Below are 22,571 nucleotides of genomic sequence, written 5' to 3'. Positions count from 1 at the left end.
CAGATCACTTGAGCCCAGGAGTTCAAGACTAGCCTGGTCAACATGGCAAAATCTTGTCTCTACAAAATGTAAAGAAAAATGAGCCAGGCATGGTGGCACATGCCTGTAGTCCCAGCTACTCAGGAGGCTAAGGTGGGAGGATCATTTGAACCAAGAGTTCAAGGCTGCAGTAAACTATGATTGCATTACTGCCTGGGCAACAGATTGAGACCCTATCTCAATCAATCAATCAATCAAGTATTTAAAAAATAAAAATAAATAAAAATATTTACACCACAATGCAGTTAAAGAATAAACATTTTTTCAAGTACTCATGGAACATTTAAGATGGACCACATATCAAACCATGAATCCAAGTATTAATAAGCTTTAATAGATTGAAATAATATAAAATATCTTCCCTAACCAAATAGAATGAATTTAGAAATCAATAACAGAAGTAAAACTGGAAAATTCATAAATATGTGGCAATTAAATGATATACTCTTTTGTTTTTTGTTTTGTTTTCTGTAATTTTAGATTACCTGTCATTTTAGATTCAGGGGGTACATGTGTAGGTTTGTTACATGGGTATATTGTGTGATGCTGAGTTTTGGAGTATAAATGATCCTGTCATTACAGATAGTGATTGCATTACCCAATATGTAGTTTTTCAGTCCTTGCAACCTTCCCTCTCTCCCCACTCTAATATCCCCAGTGTCAATTTGTTCCCATCTTTATGTCCATATGTACCCAATGTTTAGCTCCCACTTACAAGTGAGAACACGTAGTATTTGGTTTTTCTGTTTCTGCATTAATGTGCTTAGGATAATGAGCCCCAGCTGCATCCATGTTACTGCAAAGGACATGATTTCATTCTCTTTTGTGGGCATAGTAGTCCATGGTGTATGTGTACCACATTTTCTGTATCCAATCCACTGTTGATGGGCACCTAGGTTGATTCTGTCTTTGTTATCGTGAAAGTGCTATAATGAACATATGAATGCATGTGTCTTTTTGGTAGTACAGTTGGTTTTCCTTTGGGTATATACCCTGTAATGAGATTGCTGGGTCGAATGGTAGTTAAAGTTCTTTGAGAAATCTCCAACCTGCTTTCCACAGAGAATGAACTAATTTACATTCCCACCAACAGCATATAAGTGTTCTTTCTCTGCAGCCTTACCAGCGTCTGTTGTTTTTCAACTTCTTAATAATAGCCACTATCTAGAGTGAGCTATGGTCATGTCACTGCATTCTAGCCTGTGTGACAGAGCAAGACCCCATCTCTAAAAAGAAGAAGAAGAAGAATAGCCATTCTGACAGATGTGAAATGGTATTTTATTGTGGCTTCAATTTGCATTTCTCAGATGATTAGTGATGTGGAGCATTTTTTCACATGTTTGTTAGCCGCTTGTATGTCTTTCTTTGAGAAGTGTCTGTTCATGTTCTTTGCTCACTTTTTGATGGGGTTATATGTTTTTGGCTTCTTTAATTGTTTAAGTTCCTTATACATTCTGAATACTAGACCGTTATTAGATGCACAGTTTGTAAATATTTCCTTCTATCCTATAGGCTATTTATTCTGCTGGTAGTTTCTTTTGTTATGGAGGAGCTCTATAGTTTAATCAGGTCCTGCTTGTCAATTTTTGTTTTTGTTGCAATTGCTTTTGAGGACTTAGTCATAAATTATTTCCCAAGTCCAGCATCCAGAATGGTATTTCCTAGGTTTTCTAGGATTTTTAGAGTTTGTGATCTTATATCTAAATCTTTAGTGCAATTTGAGCTAATTTTTGTATACAGTGAAAGGTAGGGATCTAGTATCATTCTTCTGCATAGGGCTAGCCAGTTATTGCAGCACCATTTATTGAATAGGGAGTCTTTTCCCCATTGTTTATTTTTGTTGACTTTTTCAAAGATCAGTTGGCTGTAGGTGTGCAGCTTTCTTTCTGGGTTCTCTATTCTGTTCCATTGGTTTATATGTCTGTTTTTGAATTAGTACCATGCTATTTTGGTTACTATAGCCTCATAATATAGTTTGAAGTTGGGTTATGTGATGCCTCTGGCTTTGCTCTTTTTGCTTAAGACTTCTTTGGCTATTTGGGCTGTCATTTGGTTCTGTACTAATTTTAGAATAGCTTTTTACAATTCTGTGAAAAATGACATTGGTAGTTTGATAGGAATAGTGCTGGATCTCTAGATTGCTTTGGGCAGTGTGGCCATTTTAATAATTTTTATTCTTCCAATCCATGAGCGTGGACTGTTTTTCCATTTGTTTGTGTCATCTACGATTTCTTTCAGCAGTGTTTTGTACTTTTCCTTACAGAGCTCTTTCACCTCTTTGGTTAGATGTATTCCTACATATTTTATTTTTTTGTGGCTATTGAAAATGAGATTGCACTCTTGATTTGGCTCCCAGTTTGAACATTATTAGTGTATAGAAATGCTATTAATTTCTGTACATTGACTTTGTATTGTGAAACCTTACTGAAGTCATTTATCAGTTCTGGGAGTCTTTTGGTGGAATCTTTAGGGTTTTCTAGGTATAGAATCATATTGTCAGTGAAGACAGATAATTTGTCTTCTTCTTTTCGTATTTGGAAGGCTTTTCTTTCTTTCTCTAGTCTGATTTCTCTGAATAGGACTTTCAGTACTATGTTGAATAGGAGTGGTGAGAGTAGGCATCCTGTCTTCTTCTAGTTTTTCAGGGGAATGCTTCCAGCTTTTGCCCATCCAGTATGATGTCAGATAACAACACACTCTTTAAATGACAAATGGGTCAGAGAAGAAATCTTGAGGGAAATTTAAAAATAATTAGGACAAATGAAAACAAAAATACAATATACCAAAACTTATGGGATGCAGTGAAAGCAGTGCTCAGAGAGAAATTTATAACTGTAATGGCCTACATTTTCAAAAAGTAGAAGATCACAAATGGATAACCTAACTTTACATCTGAAGGAGTTAGAAACAGAAAAGCAAGCTAAATGCAAAGCAACCAGAAGGAAGAAAATTAAGATTAGAGTGGAGATAAATGAAATAGAGAAGACAAAAATAATAAATAGAGTCAATGAAACCAAAAGTTGGTTCTTTGAAAAGATCAATAAAATTTAAAAAACTTTAGCTAGGCTAATCATGAAAGCAAGAAAAATAAAAAGTGAAGACAATACTACTGACTTTATTAAAAGAGATAAATAAAATATGAGAGTACTACTGAAATTGTACACCAACAAATTAGATAACCTAAATAAAATAGAGAAATTATTAGAAATAGACAAATTACAAAAACTGTCTCAAAAAAAGTACAAAATCTGAGTAGGGGGCAAAGTACTTTTTAAGAGATTGAATCAATAATCAAAAACCTCACAACAAAGAAAAGCTCAAGACCAAATAGTTTCACTGGTAAATTTTATCAAATATTTAAAGAATTAATACCACCTCTTCTCAAAATTTTCCAAAAAAATAGAAGAGGAAGGAACACTTCTTAACTCACTCTATGAGTTCAGTATTAGCCTGCTACTAAACACAGACAAGACATCACAAGAGAAGAAAACACAGAGCAATATCTTTTAGTAATAGTGATGCAAAAATTGTTCAACAAAATACTGGAAAATTGAATAAAAAGCATAACATAACCATTATTCACCAGGATCAAGTAGATTTAACCTAAGAATGCAAGGATAGTTTAACATAAGAAAGTCAAACAATGTTATGCACCACATTAACGGAATGATGGAGGAGAAAACACAATCCTATCAAATGATACGTAAAAAGTATTTGACAAAATTCAACACCCTTTTATAATCAAAAAAGAATACTCAAAAAGCAAGTAATAGCAGGAAATTTCTGAACATAATAAAGGATATTTATAAAAAATCCACAGAAAACATTATACTTAATGGTGAAAGAAACCTTCCCCCTAAGATCAGGAACATGATAAAGATGCCTATTTTCATCACTACTATTTAACGCTATATTGGAAGTTCTAGCCAAAGCAGTTAGGCAATAAAAAGAAATACAGGCATCCAAACTGGAAAAGAAGAAGTAAAACTATCTCTATTCACAGATGGCATAACGTGTATCTAGAAAATCTCAAAGATTTCAGAAAATAACTACTATAGATAACAAATCAATTTATCACAGTTGCAGGTACAAGGTCAACATGCAAAAATCAGCTGTGTTCTGTACATCAGCAACAAATAATCTGAAAAGGAAATTAAGAAAACAATTATACTTATAATATTATCAAAAAGAATAAAATGTCTAGAAATAAATTTAACCAAGGTAAACATTTATACATTAAAAACTACAAACATTGCTGAAAGAATAAGGAAGACCTAAATAAATGAAAAAGGATTTCATGTTTATGAATTGGAAAGCTTAAGATGTTGAGATTACAACTACCAAAGTGATACACAGATGTAATACAATCCCTATAAAATTTCCAATGACTTTTTTTTTTTTTTTGCAGAAGTAGAAAACCTGTCCTGAGTAGTGGTTCTCCCAGCATGGACTGTGAGATCTGAGAACAGAGAGACTGCCTCCTCAAGTGGGTCCCTGACCCCAGAGTAGCCTAACTGGGAGGCACCCCCCAGTAGGGGCAGACTGACACCTCACATGGCTGGGTACCCCTCTGAGATGAAGCTTCCAGAGGAAATATCAGGCAGCAACATTCACTGTTCCGCAGCCTCTGCTGCTGATACCCAGGCAAACAGGGTCTGGAGTGGACCTCCAGAAAACTCCAACAGGCCTACAGCTGAGGGTCCTTACTGTCAGAAGGAAAACTAACAAATAGAAAGGACATCCACACCAAAACCCCATCTGTATGTCACCATCATCAAAGACCAAAGGTAGGTAAAACCACAAATATGGGGAAAAAACAGAGCAGAAAATCTGAAAATTCTAAAAATCAGAGTGCCTCTCCGCCTCCAGAGGAACGCAGCTCCTCACCAGCAACAGAATAATGCAGGATGGAGAATGACTTTGACAAGTTGAAAGAAGGCTTTAGATGATCAAACTTATCCGAGCTAAAGGAGGAAGTTCGAACCCATTGCAAAGAAGCCAAAGACCTTGAAAAAAGATTAGACGAATGGCTAACTAGAATAAACAGTGTAGAGAAGTCCTTAAATGACCTGATGGAGCCAAAAACCATTGGACAAGAACTATGTGATGAATGCACAAGCTTCAGTAGCCAATTCGATCAACTGGAAGAAAGGGTATCAGTGATGGAAGATCAAATGAACGAAATGAAGTGAGAAGAGAAGTTTAGAGAAAAAAAGAGTAAAAAGAAATGAACAAAGCCTCCAATAAATATGGGACTATGTGAAAAGACCAAATCTACATCTGATTGGTGTATCTGAAACTGACGGGGAGAATGGAACCAAGTTGGAAAACACTCTGCAGGATATTATCCAGGAGAACTTCCCCAACATAGCAAGGCAGGCCAACATTCAAATTCAGGAAATACAGAGAATGCCACAAAGATACTCCTCCAGAAGAGCAACTCCAAGACACATAATTGTCAGATTCACCAAAGTTGAAATGAAGGAAAAAATGTTAAGGGCAGCCAGAGAGAAAGGTCGGGTTACCCACAAGGGGAAGCCCATCAGACCAACAGTGGATCTCTCAGCAGAAACTCTACAAGCCAGAAGAGACTGGGGGCCAATATTCAACATTCTTAAAGAAAAGAATTTTCAACCCAGAATTTCATATCCAGCCAAACTAAGCTTCATAAGTGAAGGAGAAATAAAATACTTTACAGACAAGCAAATGCTGAGAGCTTTTGTCACCACCAGGCCTGCCCTAAAACAGATCCCGAAGGAAGCACTAGACATGGAAAGGAACAACTGGCACCAGCCACTGCAAAAACATGCCAAATTGTAAAGACCATTGAGGCTAGGAAGAAACTGCATTAACCAATGAGCAAAATAACCAGCTAACATCATAATGACAGGATCAGATTCACACATAACAGTATTAACCATAAATGTAAATGGGCTAAATGCTACAATTAAAAGACACAGAGTGGCAAATTGGATAAAGAGTCAAGACCCATCTGTGTGCTGTATTCAGGAGACCCATCTCACATGCAGAGACACACACAGGCTCAAAATAAAGGAATGGAGGAAGATCTACCAAGCAAATGGAAAACAAAAAAAGGCAGGGGTTGCAATCCTAGTCTCTGATAAACAGACTTTAAACCCACAAAGATCAAAAGAGACAAAGAAGGCCATTACATAATGGTAAAGGGATCAATTCAACAAGAAGAGCTAACTATCCTAAATATATATGCACCCAATACAGGAGCACCCAGATTCATAAAGCAAGTACTTAGAGACCTAGAAAGAGACTTAGACTCCCACATAATAACAATGGGAGACTTTAACATCCCACTGTCAACATTAGACAGATCAACGAGACAGAAAGTTAACAAGGATATCCAGGAATTCAACTCAGCTCTGCACCAAGCAGACCTAATAGACAATAGACATCTGCAGAACTCTCAACCCCAAATCAAAAGAATATACATTCTTCTCAGCACCACATCACACTTATTCCAAAATTGACAACATAGTTGTAAATAAAGCACTCCTCAGCAAATGTAAAAGAACAGAAATTATAACAAACTGTCTCTCAGACCACAGTGCAATCAAACTAGAACTCAGGATTAAGAAACTCACTCAAAACCACTCAACTACATGGAAACTGAACAACCTGCTCCTGAATGACTATTGGGTACATAACAAAATGAAGGCAGAAATAAAGATGTTCTTTGAAACCAACGAGAACAAAGACACAACATACGAGAATCTCTGGGACATATTTAAAGCAGGGTGTAGAGGGAAATTTGTAGCACTAAATGCCCACAAGAGAAAGCATGAAAGATCTAAAATTGACACCCTAACATCACAATTAAAAGAACTAGAGAAGCAAGAGCAAACACATTCAAAAGCTAGCAGAAGGCAAGAAATAACTAAGATCACAGCAGAACTGAAGGAGATAGAGACACAAAAAACCCTTCAAAAAATCAATGAATCCAGGAGCTGGTTTTTTGAAAAGATCAACAAAATTGATAGACTGCTAGCAAGACTAGTAAAGAAGAAAAGAGAGAAGAATCAAACAGACACAATAAAAAATGATAAAGGGGATATCACCACCAATCCCAAAGAAATACAAACTACCATCAGAGAATACTATAAACACCTCTACGCAAATAAACTAGAACATCTAGAAGAAATGGATAAATTCCTCGACACATACACCCTCCAAAGACTAAACCAGGAAGAAGTTGAATCCTTGAATAGACCAATAACAGGCTCTGAAACTGAGGCAATAATTAATAGCCTACCAACCAAAAAAAGTCCAGGACCAGACAGATTCACAGCCAAATTCTACCAGAGGTACAAGGAGGAGCTGTTACCAGTCCTTCTGAAACTATTCCAATTAATAGAGGGAATCATCCCTAACTCATTTTATGAGGACAGCATCATCCTGATACGAAAGCCTGGCAGAGACACAACAAAAAAAGAGAATTTTAGACCAATAACCCCGATGAACATCGATGCAAAAATCCTCAATAAAATACTGGCAAACCAAATCCAGCAGCACATCAAAAAGCTTATCCACTATGATCAAGTGGGCTTCATCCCTGGGATGCAAGGCTGGTTCAACATATGCAAATCAATAAATGTAATCCAGCATATAAACAGAACCAAAGACAAAAACTACATGATTATCTCCATAGATGCAGACAAAGCCTTTGAAAAAATTCAACAGCCCTTCATGCTACAAACTGCCAATAAATTAGGTATTGATGGGACGTATCTCAAAATAATAAGAGCTATTTATGACAAACCCACAGCCAATATCATACTGAATGGGCAAAAACTGGAAGCATTCCCTTTGAAAACTGGCACAAGACAGGGATGCCCTCTCTCACCACTCCTATTCAACATAGTGTTGGAAGTTCTGGCCAGGGCAATCTGGCAGGAGAAAGAAATAAAGGGTATTCAATTAGGAAAAGAGGGAGTCACATTGTCCCTGTTTGCAGATGACATGATCGTATATTTAGAAAACCCCATCGTCTCAGCCCCAAATCTCCTTAAGCTGATAAGCAACTTCAGCAAAGTCTCAGGATACAAAATCAATGTGCAAAAATCAGAAGCATTCTTATACACCAATAACAGACAAACAGAGAGCCAAATCATGAGTGAACTCCCGTTCACAATTGCTTCAAAGAGAATAAAATACCTAGGAATCCAACTTACAAGGGATGTGAAGGACATCTTCAAGGAGAACTATAAACCACTGCTCAACAAAATAAAAGAGGACACAAACAAATGGAAGAACATTCCAGGCTCATGGATAGGAAGAATCAATATCGTGAAAATGGCCATACTGCCCAAGGTAATTTATAGATTCAATGCTGTCCCCAACAAGCTACCAATGACTTTCTTCACAGAATTGGAAAAAACTACTTTAAAGTTCATATGGAACCAAAAAAGAGCCCATATTGTCAAGACAATCCTAAGCAAAAAGAACAAAGCTGGAATCATCACCCTACCTGACTTCAAACTATACTACAAGGCTACAGTAACCAAAACAGCATGGTACTGGTACAAAAACAGAGATAGAGACCAACGGAACAGAACAGAGCCCTCAGAAATAATACCACACATCTACAACCATCTGATCTTTGACAAACCTGACAAAAACAAGAAATGGGGAAACGATTCCATATTTAATAAATGGTGCTGGGAAAACTGGTTAACCATATATAGAAAGCTGAAACTGGATCCCTTCCTTACACCTTATACAAAAATTAATTCAAGATGGATTAAAGACTTACATGTTAGACCTAAAACCATAAAAACCCTAGAAGAAAACCTAGGCAATACCATTCAGGACATAGGCATGGGCAAGGACTTCATGTCTAAAACACCAAAAGCAATGGAAACAAAAGCGAAAATTGACAAATGGGATCTAATTAAACCAAAGAGCTTCTGCACAGCAAAAGAGACTACCATCAGAGTGAACAGGCAATCCACAGAATGGGAGAAAATTTTTGCAATCTACTCATCTGACAAAGGGCTAATAGCCAGAATCTACAAGGAACTCAAACAAATTTACAAGAAAAAAACAAAGAACACCATCAAAAAATGGGTGAAGGATATGAACAGATACTTCTCAAAAGAAGACATTTATGCAGCCAACAGACACGTGAAAAAATGCTCATTATCACTGGCCAACATGGTGAAACCCCATCTCTACTAAAAATATAAAGAATTAGCTGGGCGTGGTGGCAGGCACCTGTAGTCCCAGCTACTCGGGAGGCTGAGGCAGGAGAATGGCGTGAACCTGGGAGGCGGAGCTTGCAGTGAGCCGAGATCGCGCCACTGAACTCCAGCCTGGGCAACAGAGTGAGACTCCATCTCAGAAGAATAAATATATAAATAAAGTTACATAAGTAAAATAAAACAATTATATTTTAAAAAGATCACATTTTATCAGAGAACTAAATAAAGTGAAGGAGACAGTCATGCCAGTCTCTAATAGTCTGGGTGGAGATCAGGGCAAATATATAAACCCTGAAGCAAAGGCACATTTGATATATATATATATACACGTATGTATATAGATACATATGTATATATAGATATACATATGTAACTATATACATATGTATATATAGATACATATATATGTGTATCTATATACATACGTGTATCTATATATACATATGTATCTATGTATATATAGATACACGTATGTATATAGATATAGATATATAGATACATATGTATATCTATATATACACACGTGTATCTATATACATATGTATATCTATATATACACACGTGTATATATACACATGTATATCTATGTATACACACATGTATATATACACATGTATATCTATGTATACACACATGTATATATACATATGTATATCTATATATACACACATATATCTATATATACACACATGTATATATACATATGTATATCTATATACACACATGTGTGCATATATATACATATGTATATCTATATATACACACATATGTGTGCGTATATATACATATGTATATCTATATATACACACACATATGTGTGTGTATATGTACATATGTATATCTATATATACACACATATGTGTGTGTATATATATATATGGGTTGTTTTTGTTTTTGTTTTGGGTTGGAGTCTCACTCTGTCGCCCAGGCTAGAGCGCAGTGGCACTCTCTCGGCTCATTGTAAGCTCCGCCTCCCAGGTTCACGCCATTCTCCTGCCTCAGCCTCCCAAGTAGCTGGGACTACAAGCGCCTGCCACTGCGCCTGGCTAATTTTTTTGTATTTTTAGTAGAGATGGGGTTTCACCGTGTTAGCCAGGATGGTCTCAATCTCCTGACCTCATGATCCGCCTGCCTCGGCCTCCCAAAGTGCTGGGATTACAGGCATGAGTCACCGCGCCCGGAAGATATTTATATTTTTTTAAAAAATAAAAGCCTATAGTAGCAGCAGCAGCGTGAAGGGGGCTGAGTCTAGGAGCTCACATCAGAGAAGGGCCCCAGGCTGATTGTAGACGGCCACATAGGTTATGGTGGGGACACGGATCCGTAGGTAGAAGAGAAGACTTTTGAATCAGTCAGGGTTCTCCAGAGAAACAGAACCAATAGGAAATACATGGAGATAGAAAAGAGAAGATTTGCACAGGAATTGCCTCACATGGTCGTGGAAGCCGAGAAGTCCCATGATCTGCCCTCTGCAAGCTGAAGACCCAGGAAAGCCCGTGGTACAGTCTGAAGGCCTGAGAGCTGGCCGGCTGATGGTGCAGATTCCGGTTTTGAAGTCTGAGAGCCAGGAGAGCCATGGGCAAAAGACGGATGTCCCAGCTCAGCATTTAGGCAGAGTGCAAATTCCTCCTCCCTCTGACTTTTTGTTCTATGCAGGCCCCTCAGTGGCTAGGATAGCACCCACCCACACTGGGGACAGCCATCTGCTGTCCTCAGGCCACCAATTCATGCTTATCTCTTCCAGAAACGCCCTCTCAGACACACTCAGAAATCATGTCTAATCACATATCTGGGCGTCCGCGCCCTAATTAATTTAAAGTTAACCATCATAGCATCAACGGATGGTGTTGAGCAGATGATTGAGATTATATAACATCTATTTAGAGGATCACACAGCTGCTTGAGGAGCTGGTAAAAAGAGACAGGGAGACAATTTAATTAGCTTCGGCTTTAGGTGAAAAGGCAGTGAAGCCAGAGTGACTACTGATAGCGGTGAGGTGGTGAACAGATCAGATTTGAAGTACATTTAAAGATAGAATGAAGTGCATTTGCTGATAGATGTAGGGTTTGATGTAAAGAGAGGAGATTAGAATGACTTTAACATTACAGGCCACCTGATAGAATAAAAGTAACACAGCCCGAAATGGAGAAATTTACAGGAGGAGCAAATTTGGTAAAATATATGAATCAAAAGTTTGATTTTATAAATACTGAGCTCGGGATGCTGACAGGCCTCAGATGTTGTGCAGGCAGTTACGTGAAATCGAAGTTCAAAGTCATAGTGAAAACATAAATGTGGAGGGCCCAGTGTTAAAACCATGGTGCTGGACATGCTCACCTTGAAGGTGAATGTAAGGAAAGGGCTGCGTGCTGAGCTGTGAGGCATTGCAGCATGAAGACCGAGAAGAGGAAAGACAGAGGGAAAGGAAAACAAGAGCCAAGCAATGAGTTAGGAGGATACCAAGGAAAGGGCTGTGTTATGGGATGAACTGTGTTCCCCGAAATGGATATGTTGATGCCCTAACCCCTCATGTGACTAAATTTGCAGGTAGGGCCCCTCAAGAAGGAATTAATGTTAAGTGAAGTCTTAAGGACACTGCCCTGATCCAGTGACAATGGTGTCCTTATAAGGAGAGGAAGAGACAGCAGGATATCTGTGTGCAGAGAAGAGGCCAGTGAGGATGCAGGGAGAGATGACATTTACACACCAAGGAGAGAAGCCTTGGGAGAAACCAGACCTGCTGGCACCATGATCTTGGACTTCCATACTCCAGGACTGCGGGAAAATACATTTCTGTTTTTAAAGCCACCTGGTCTGTGGCATTTTGTTGTGATAGCCGTAGCCAACTAATACAAGTGATAACACAAAGTGCAATTAAGGAAAATATTTCAAAAAGGAGGAGTTGACCCCCTGTGTCAGATATTGCTGATTGGGCAAGCAAAACAAGCACTGAAGAATACCCACAAGATGGGGCACTTCCATGGCAGCCGACGGTTATCTTTCAGTGGCGTGGTAGTGCTCCAGACTGACCTGGGTAGGTTTAAGAGAGGAAGGGAGGAAAGCACACAGATAGAATGAGAAATGACAACACTTCTAGGAGCCTTGCTCCTAAGGGGAGCAGGAAAATAGGGAGATAGCAAGAGAGAGGGAGAGAGGTGTCAGATCGAAGGAAGCCATGCTACAGAAATTATTAAATGTCAGTATGTTTGTGTGAAAAGTACAAAAGAAAATGACAAACTGATGATTAGGAGAGATAGGGGACCATCACAAGAATCTGCCACTGCCTGGGAGAGAAGGGAAGCGATCCAGGGCACAGGTGGTTGTAGAAAGGGGCCAGGACGGTTTATTCAGTGCAGCAGGAGTGGAGAGAGAGCCGATGGCCCGGGAGTGCAAATGTCTATTACTACTGGTACTTCAGTACATAGATATGCTGTAAAAAGGATACAACGTACTTTTAAGAGAAATGTATGCTCTTGGGTGTTTTCACCATTTTAGAGCTTTCTTTTTGGAAGCTAGGATGTATCATCCCTTATACAGGGTCTATGAATTCAGAGTAACATAAATTGAGGCAAAGGCAAATGATAAGAAGTCTCTAGGGAGACTTCATGGCCCAATTAGTAAAGCCCACACCTTAGAGCCAAGAAATATCTTGGATGTGCCTATCAGAGAATGGCAACATAGAGTTTTTATAAGCCAAATTTTCCTGGCATCCACCCCAGAAATTTCTCTCTATTTCTGGCCAGTATCAAAATACCAACACATGACAAGAAGTTGGGCCAAGGGGGAAATGAAGGTGAAGAGAACTTCTCAGAGAAGGCGAGTGATGGTAATTGTGCTGCTGAAGCTTCACCTATGTGTTCTGGGAGTTCCCCAAAATGAGGCAGAGAGAAACTAAACAATTCCACTGAGCACTGTGCAAGCCTTTTGGAAAATACAGCAGGTTCTATATTTGCATTATGTAGAAAAATGTGAGTCATCATTTTACAATGCAGAAGTTAAAATTTCTCCAAATCACAAAGAGACGGTAGTATATGAGGGGCAGTATTATGGAGTGGCTAGGAGCATGAACTTTGTAGCCAGAGCCCCTATGTCAAGGAAAGATCTACCACTGCGTTTTTCTGCAAGACTGACAAAGTTAGCTGACTCCTCTGTGCATCAGTGTCCTCAGCTATAAAATAAGGATCATGATAGTGCTTCATGGGGTTTATTAAATCACAAGTAAATGAAAAAACACTTACAATAGTGTCTGCATAATATTGACTTTGTTTTTAATATTTATTATTAGAATTTATAGTTAAACACAGAGAAGGGACTCAACAATATTAGCTTCTTTCTTTTTACTTTTTGCCTATTTTTTAATATCAAGAAGAGCACTGTAAAATATTGAATATTTGATTCTTAGATGGTATGACATCTTGGGCTTCATATAATGTTTCCTTTTATGGTGTTAGTTTCCAAAGTCACATAAAGTGGAGGCTTTCTCATGCATCATTCTTTTTGCAACTCGAAACTAGAGTGTCTAAATATATGTCACTCTTACAGTACAACTACTATAGTTACTCTCATTACTACTATTACTACCACCACCAATCATAACTAATGATAATAAACTTTCACCTTTCTGTAGTAGGCTGAATAATGGCCACCCAAAAATATCAGGTCGTAATTCCTGGAATCTGTAAATTTTATCTGATAAGGAAAAGGGATCTTCGGGGATGTGATTAAATTAAGGATCTTGAAACGGGATTATTCACAGTAGGCCCTTAATCCAATCACAACTATCCATGTAAAAGAGAGACTCTACAGACACTGAATAGAAAGCAATTCTTAGTGAGAGATAGAGGCAGAGATTGGAGTGATGTGGACTCAAGGCAAGAAACACCAAAGGATGCCAGCAGGCCCTGGATGCTGAAAGAGGCAAGGAGAAGTTTCTCTCCCAGAGCCTCTGGAGGGAAGACAGTCCTGCCCACACCTTCGTTTCAGGCTTCTGGTCTCTAGAATTGTGAGAGAATCCATTTCTTTCGATTTAAGACACCAAGGCTTTGGTGATTTTTTTTACAGCAGCCCTAGAAAATTAATATAACTTCTTTGCGTTCCTCACACTATATTTTACATGTGTTATTTTGTTTAATCATTACATTAATTATATGAGCTATGATTATCCTCTTTTATAGATATGGAAACTAACATCATACAGCTAAGGAAAGTCAGAACTTGAGCTCTCACCCAGGTAGAAGATTCTAAAAGCTATCATTATGTTTATGCTTAAATGCTGTTATAATGATTTCATGTGTTTTTACTAAAATGTTTTACTATGCTTAAAAACTATGTAAAAAATCACATTTAAACAACATAATAAAAAATTACCAATGGATAGAAATTCCAAATTTGATTTAGTGCTCATACATTTCCTACTTATATACTTTCCTTTTTCTTCTACTAACAGGACACACAAGTGAAGAACAATGAATAAGAGAATGAAACAATTAATATGGTTGCAAACATTTCATCATAATTTTTAAGGGATTTTTAAAGAAAAACTAGTAAAATTTCCATGTCAAACAACATGCTTTAAGAAAAGAGAAACCTCTTTGGCTGGTAAGTGTGTTTTCAGCCATTCAGACAAGACACGCTCGAGGAAAACAACGGCAGTAGTTGCAGTACCAACATAGACCCCAGCCTTGGTTTAATTGTCACTTTCTCATGAATCTGAAAACAGCCTTTTCAGCTTGAAAGAGGAAAATCGGCAAATAACACACCTGTTATGAGACTTGAAACTTTCCCATTAAACGTACTGGTTTTTTTAACCTGTAATTATAACAATTTTCCTTTTAAATCTTGTCTAGAGCTGCATCTTTTATTCTTTTGGAAATTGGGTAAATGTTTAATACTAGAAGACATAATCTCTTAGCTTTGTAGGTGAAGAAACTGTGATCCGAGGAGTAAAACAATTTACTCAAGGTCACATATTTAGTCATTGTAAAGCACCTACCACTACACTTCACATATAACATGTTTACAATAAAGAGAAAATCCTTTTATAATTTTTAATTTTATATTTCTAGTTGGGGGTGAGTCTGTAATATATTTAGTATTGCAAATTGTGCATGCATTAATGCTATTTCTCTCTTTTTAATTATGTTTTTATTTTACTTTTTATTTTTGATTAAACATTTTATTGACTTTAGAAAAATTCTTATTATTGATCTGTTTCACAGATGAAACATTCTTTGAACAATGAAAATCCAGGCCAGGTGTGGTGGCTCATGCCTGTAATCTCAGCACTCATGCCTGTAATCTCAGCACCGAGGCAGGTGGATTACCTGAGGTCAGGAGTTTGAGACCAGCCTGGCCAACATGGGAAAACCTTATCTCTACTAAAAACACAAAAAACTGGCTAGGTGTGGTGGTGCATGCCTGTAATCCCAGCTAGTTGGGAGGCTGAGGCAGGAGAATCGCTTAAACCCCTGAGGCAGAGGTTGTAGTGAGCTGAGATCTGCTACCGTACTCCAGCCTCAACAACAGAGAGAGACTTTGTCTCAAAAAAAAAAAAAAAAAAAAAATCCAGTTAGTCACCTCTGAATTGATTCCATAGGAGTACTGTATCTTAAATGCTCCTTTATTATATACAGCAAAATAGTATTATATACAAAGTCAAGAGATTAAGAGTAATATTCAAAATTTAACAATGTACAGGCATAGATAAAAAAAATAAGTCTTCCAGTAGATTTTAAAGTCAACTATTTACTAATTGGAAGTTTGCTCTGATCTGCCCTGATTCTTCTCACTCACCCTATAGCCACCCAAAACGTTTCTGCCATGATCGAGTATAAAAGTTTGAAAAATAGACAAGACCATTTAACTTGGTTTTATTCTCCTGATGTTGTGATTTTTGTTTTGTAGGATAATGAGGAAGAGAAATTTCTTAGGAAGAAATCAGCCAGAGTCCTTTTTACATTGCCTTACCATGACCATTTTCCAATAAGCTAGCACTGTATTCAGTGCTCAGGCCCTATTGCTTGTGGAAATTGCCCTAGAAGAACTACCTCTAGGATCAGATCGGGTCAATAGGCAGAAGAATTGGTCTCATGTTGGTGAAATTCAGTGCAATTTATGCTGCAGTGCCAAGTTTGTGGAGATAAATTAGTCTATTAGCCACTAGTGATAAGGCTGATTGTTGAACAGCAAAAGTGAGAATAATGCATTTAGTTTTGAATTCGCTAAGAGCAAAGACAAAATGACCTAACTCTTATCAGTGGTTTTGCAACAAATCGATCACTAGTTCATCATATGCCACTATCTTCTCAATATAAGCTTTACAAAAAAAATCTACAGCTAATATCACTTGCTGTCCCCTGAGACTGTATACAGACTGGAAAGGAAAACTGTTTATTTCCAAAGGACATGATTGTGTAATTACAAAAATCCAAAGGATATAAGCAAATGAGTAGAATTAGTGAGGATTAATTTAGTAAGGTCACTGGATACAATATCAATATACAAAAATCAATTGCATTTTATCTACTAGCGGGAAATAAATAGAACGTATAATTTAATGCCATTTAACAATAATATTAATACATACATTAACTAATTATACGTGATATTTATTTAAACACTCTACAAACTGCACCTATATCTATATATCTTACCTAGGAATAAAGCGTAGTATATAATTTGGAAGTGATTCGGCCAAATTAGAATAAACACACATAGATGAGTGTGGGGAGACAGAGAAACGTGAATGTGGCAAAATGTTAACTGGTGAATTTACGTAAAAGGTACAAAGCAATTATCATGCCCTTCTTTTGAGATTTGGGTAGCTTTGAAATTTCCAAAATAAAACGTCAGAGGAAATGTTAGTAAACTTAAGGTTTAAGGAGTTAAATAACTTGCCACACTTCACAAAACAATTGGAAGGACCAGAAATACCCCCCAACCCCTCCCTTTTGACATTCTTCTCAAGGTTCTCTTCCCTTGCTTTTCAATTAGGCCTTCCTTCCAGAAGGCACTTGAGTGAGGAGTGTCAGCCCTAGAATCAGATCTTCGTATTTCTGTTGTTGCTATTTAAATAGTGGCATGCATTTATTTTATTTTTGTGTTACAGTCCAACCTTTTGTCCTTGGCATTTATTAGCTATTGCTGTTCCTCCAGGGCTCAATCATCTTTTTTATAAGCATAATTGTGTTGTCCACAATTGAATTTGAGCCTGTTTCCCAAATGTATTACTCTTATCAGTTTCATCCAGAAACTGGAAGGCGGAGGCACCCTGGCAAGTCACAGAGCTCTGCCAGGCACCACTTGGCTGTGCTGCAGCGGGTGAAATTCAGGGTCTGATAACAGATCCTTGATCTTACCCTCTAGCTCTTAGGCTCCAGCAATACATAACATTTCCAGATTTTTTATTAAGTAAACCTCTTAGCAAGCTCTATTTAATACAAAAATGCCAACTCTTTTTGAGAAAACCCTCTCTTTTACAATATAGAAGCAATGTGGTTGGCATTTTTTTAAATTGTAAGAAAACAGTGGAGTTTCTGTGCAATTTACTATAAAGACAACCCAAGGAAATAGAATCACCAGATGCTTGATTTCACTTTCTGATGCTATGTTGGTATAAGAGCCATATGGTCAAAATTTTTAATATTCTTCATGAAAATTTTAACTTTATTTAAAAAAAAATGTGTCCTTATTTCTTTTGCTTTTACAATAAATTAGTAAAGACCTTTGGGTCTTGACTTAACTGGTCTAACAGAAATTCCTCTGAAGTCTCAGGAGTGGTAAGTGTCTCATTGCTTAACTCATTTTCTAGACAGAAATCTCTCTCTCTCTCTCTCTCTGTCTGTCTCTCTCTCTCTCACACACACACACACACAAACACACACACACACCAACCACATGTACACACGACTTACTGTTTAAATGATCTACCATCTGTATTCCAGGGAAGTACTCTTCCTGAATGATATCATGAGAAACCATATAGTCCAGCAGTTAACAGGTCAAGCTCTGTGGAACCCTGACTCTGCTCTTTTCTATCTGCCTCAATTTGGGTAAATTCCATTATAGCCATGAACCTCAATTTCCTCATCTGTAAAATGAACATAGTAACACCTACCACAAAGCATGAGAGAAAGGAATATAGATAATGTATATAAAGCAACTAGTATAAAATGAGGCTTGCAATTAACAACATAATTACTATTAAAGTTTTCTAATAAAAAATATTTAGAAACAAATTAATATTATCCATGGTTTCTCCCAAGTGAAGATGTGGATTGTTCATCAATAATTAGTGTTCATCAATAATTGTGTACTGTAACTCCAAAAAGTGGCCAAACCCCAATAGATTTTATCAGTTTGTCACACTCCTTGAATTTTTTAAATGGCAACTATCTCTAATGAAAATATTTGATAACATTTTATCATATTCACAATTTAATCAATGGATAAAATATTTTGTTGTCTATCATATACCTGTTTCAGTAGACAGTGGTGAAAGGCTTCACCCAGAAATACTCATTAGAAGATACTCAATAGGCTGAGCGTGGTGGTTCATGCCTGTAATCCCAACACTTTGGGAGGCCGAGGCGGGTGGATCACAAGGTCAGGAGATTGAGACCATCCTGGCCAACATGGCAAAACCCTGTCTCTACTAAAAATACAAAAATTAGCCAGGCATGGTGGTAGGCACCTGTAATCCCAGCAACTCAGGAGGCTGAGGCAGGAGAATTGCTTGAACCCGGGAGGCAGAGGTTGCAGGGAACCGAGATCGTGCCACTGCATTCCAGCCTGGGCGACAGAGCAAGGCTCTGTCTCAAAGAAAAAAATAATAATAATCAAATGCAGATCTTTGGGCCCATCCTGAGAAGTCCTAAATTAGGATCCCTGGGGAAGAGGGCTAGGAATTTGCATGTCCATAAGCACTCCAGGAAATGTTTTTGTACATTGCACTTTGATAATCATTGCTTTATTGTAAAACAAAGAATAAACCCTGCAGTCCTTACTTTCTTATGTTCTTACATCATCCCAAACAGAGATACTGTGATAAAAATATGTGTGTTCCGGCATCAGTTACTGGAAAGAAACCAGATGGGAGAAGCACAAGTGTAAAGTTATGGTCTCAACTCTGAAGTTAGAAGGGCTAGCTTGGCCTGAATATGGTGAGTTCAGCCAAGTTGATAAAATTGCTAACTCTATCATGAGAATATTATGACAAGAAGACAAACACACCCACATGGGTCTAGCCTCACTGAACATTCTTAACTTCAGTGTGTTCACTCAGTGGATTAATCTAAATGCAGCATAGGAAGATTTTACCTCTTGGACCTCCAGTCATCATCTCTCATAGGTCTCTTCTCCTTATAGCATTTACTATACATAGGGATTTTTTTTTTTTATTACAGACATATTACAGTTGGGTGTTGGCTACCTGACTGCCCCACAATGTCAGACCATCAGTTTTATCATAGCAGGGGCATGTGCATTCAGATCCAAATACAAAACCAGCCAACTGGTAGCCCACAATAGATAATAGATACTGTTGAGTGAATAAAATAAATGCCTTTAAACTTGGAAACGTTTAACGGTGCTTAGCCATAAAGTTGTCATTTCTTTCTCTACATGATATGTTTTCATTTAAGACTGTAATAAAACAGCATCTCTACATGATTCTAAAGTTTTTCTTTGTTTTAGAGTATCACAAATAAGAAGGCCTAGTAGCATACTGAGTAGAGCATGGGCTTTGCAGTTAGGAAGTTGTGAATTTTAATTTCATTTCTATTGCTTTCTTGCCATGGGACTCATAGACAAGTTACTTAACCTCTCCTTCTCTCTATTTCTTCTTCTCATGAAGCTTTTCTAAACCAATAGAATACAAATAAATTGGATAAATAAGAATCTCTTCCATGTTCAAAAGGTTATAAAAACATAGGCAGTGTAAAGAAGCAGCAGAATTTTCCCAGTTATAAGACATCTGCAAGGTGTCATTCTTCTACTAGCTGTTCTTGACACTCAGAATGACTTTCACGGTAAATTGCAATCCAACCAGCATATAATTTTAGGAACCTTACAGATAAGCAATAAGTACTCACAGTGTGTTCAAATTCTTGAGTTTCTTGAAGGCGCTCCCTGGAATTTCTCTTATTCTGTTAAACCTCAAGTCTCTAGGAACATAAAAAGGTGAAAAACGATAATAATATGTTGACTGTGTTCTGCCATTATTTCCAGAAGCTTGAAGGCTAAATATCCCTTTATGATCAAACATACAGTACTAAAGGACTAAATATAATTAAGACAGAACTAGTGCACATCATACACTAATCATTAGGGAAGTACACTGTTTACAGCAAATTTTGCATCTCTGGGGCCATATGCTTGTCACAGGATGCCAGACAAATGTGGCTATTTATAGAGCTCTGCAAAGTGTTAAAGACAGTTACATCATTTATTTTAGGTTTTATTTGTATCCCAGTAAAAAAAATTCTATACATGGCAACATGTCAATTGAGTACATTTAGTTTGGAAAATAGTTGATATATTAGATGTCACATATCAACTCAACACCACTGTTTGAATTTAGCAAAAATTATTAATTACTTAATTTTTCTTCACAGTACAGGAATACAATGGCCTTCTACAAAGTATTAAATCAACAGAACAATTAGTTTGAGAGAGACGTTACTCCACAACCAACATTCTCTTTCATGAATCCACATCTTTTTTATTCAGCATGTAAATAATTGAGTGTCAGCTATGTGCTACCTGTCATGTTAAGTAATGGGGATGCAAAGATAAGCAAGATAGGGTCCCTGCTACTGAGCACAGATAGTTCAGTGGGGGGATGTCAAGCAAGTTATTACAGGACTAGGGTGTATAGTGTTTGTGATACAACAGAGCATCAAACAAATGCCATGCACACTTGGAAGACTTATGGACTGCTCTGCCTAGAGCCCCTCTTTCAGTTGGAGAACGAGGCACCCCACTCCATGTTATTATGGTAGAGACGTCAAGCAGGGGCCTCTTCCTGCCCAGAACAGGGTGGTTAACTGGGGGCAGCATCTCCACGGACATACTGTTTCTTCCATGGGGAACATATGACCCAAGCCAGGCCAGCTGGACATGTTTTTAAGCATTGACATGGCTGCTGAATAAAAGTCATGTTCTCTCTCTGGGGTACAGAGCTCTAAGGAAAATGAACATCTAGGGCCACTGACTCATCTTGTCCACTCTAGAAAGCACCAGCCTATGGATAAAGCCCAGCAGAAACACATAGGGCCAAAACAGCAAATGAAAGAAACAAAGCCCTGGACCCAGGATTGCCTGAGACCAAATTTACTCCTTGACGTTCCAGATCCCTGACACCAGAAACTGTCATTTTGATAAACTAATTTGAGCTGAATTTCTCTCTCTAATGCAAGGAGTATAGAGGAAAGATGAAGTAATTTGCTTGGAAATGTTAGGCCCAAGGAGAAGTATATCAGGGAAATTTCATAGGACGCTAGAGTAGCAGTAATAGAATAAAATGAAAACAAAAAATCTATCTTTACTTCCCCTCAATTAATTTCTCAAAACAAAACTCTTCACCACCATAAAAAGTTGTTCTATCTTAGGATACTTGACTCACAAAACTTTGTAAGAGTACCTTAAAATCTATCATCTATCACTTTATCTTTCTCTAGACTTTGCCAAAATGAGCAAAATTTTATAGGAGCTATTATTTTCAATTAAAATTATTAAATAACTCAGTGACTATACCTCCTTGCTAAATGGAATGCACTGCTTATACACCATCCATTGCTGTTTGGTATGTCTAGACTAGATTAGTAAAAGAAACTGTAAGTTATATGAGATCCTCCCTATAAACATAAGACATTAAGTTATATAGACCCAAATACCCTGGAAACCACTGGTTTCTCTTAAAAACAGAAGCTAAAAATTAACAGTTATAGAAAGGGCTTTCCTCTTGCATTAAACAATAATCCTAATAATTCTCCCAAAATGAGATTCCAACAATACAACAAGGAAGCAAATATAAAAAGATAAACCATTTTCCTTATTTTAGTCTTTGAAATTTCTGAAAAATTCAGAAAAGTACAAATGAGAAAATAATAATCCTTACTGTCTACATCCAGAATTAACTACTATTAATATTTATATCTTGATATAGTTGCTTCTACTCATAATTTCAAGTGTGTATTTTTACTACATAAATTATATATAAAAACACATTGTAGATAAAATGAACATCTTTTAAGCACCATCTTAATTTTAGCTTTGCCTCCCACTCCAGATGTAACCAC

The 22,571-nt window shown here is 37.4% G+C and overlaps 1 protein-coding gene across 13 annotated transcripts in view; it reads right to left on the bottom strand.

Moving 5' to 3' along the window:
* PXDNL (peroxidasin like) overlaps positions 1–22,571 on the bottom strand; it is a 480,152-nt gene that overhangs the window by 309,627 nt on the left and 147,954 nt on the right. For 7 of the 13 annotated variants that reach the window (XM_058444093.1, XM_058444094.1, XM_058444096.1 and 4 more), the window contains one exon: positions 20,364–20,435. Coding sequence is in view for 6 of the 13 variants with exons in the window: in XM_058444089.1 (XP_058300072.1) it covers positions 20,364–20,536 (173 nt within the window). In the remaining 7 variants the exon portion in view is untranslated. Of the gene's footprint in view, positions 1–20,363; positions 20,621–22,571 lie in introns of those variants that run through there. The other 6 variants (XM_058444089.1, XM_032759807.2, XM_058444090.1 and 3 more) reach the window with 1 other exon arrangement.

This window comes from Hylobates moloch, unplaced genomic scaffold (assembly GCF_009828535.3).
Source record: "Hylobates moloch isolate HMO894 unplaced genomic scaffold, HMol_V3 SCAFFOLD_9, whole genome shotgun sequence".
Lineage (NCBI taxonomy): Eukaryota > Metazoa > Chordata > Mammalia > Primates > Hylobatidae > Hylobates > Hylobates moloch.
Note: the sequence above shows the minus strand (reverse complement) of the source record. Positions and strands in the feature narration are given on the sequence as shown.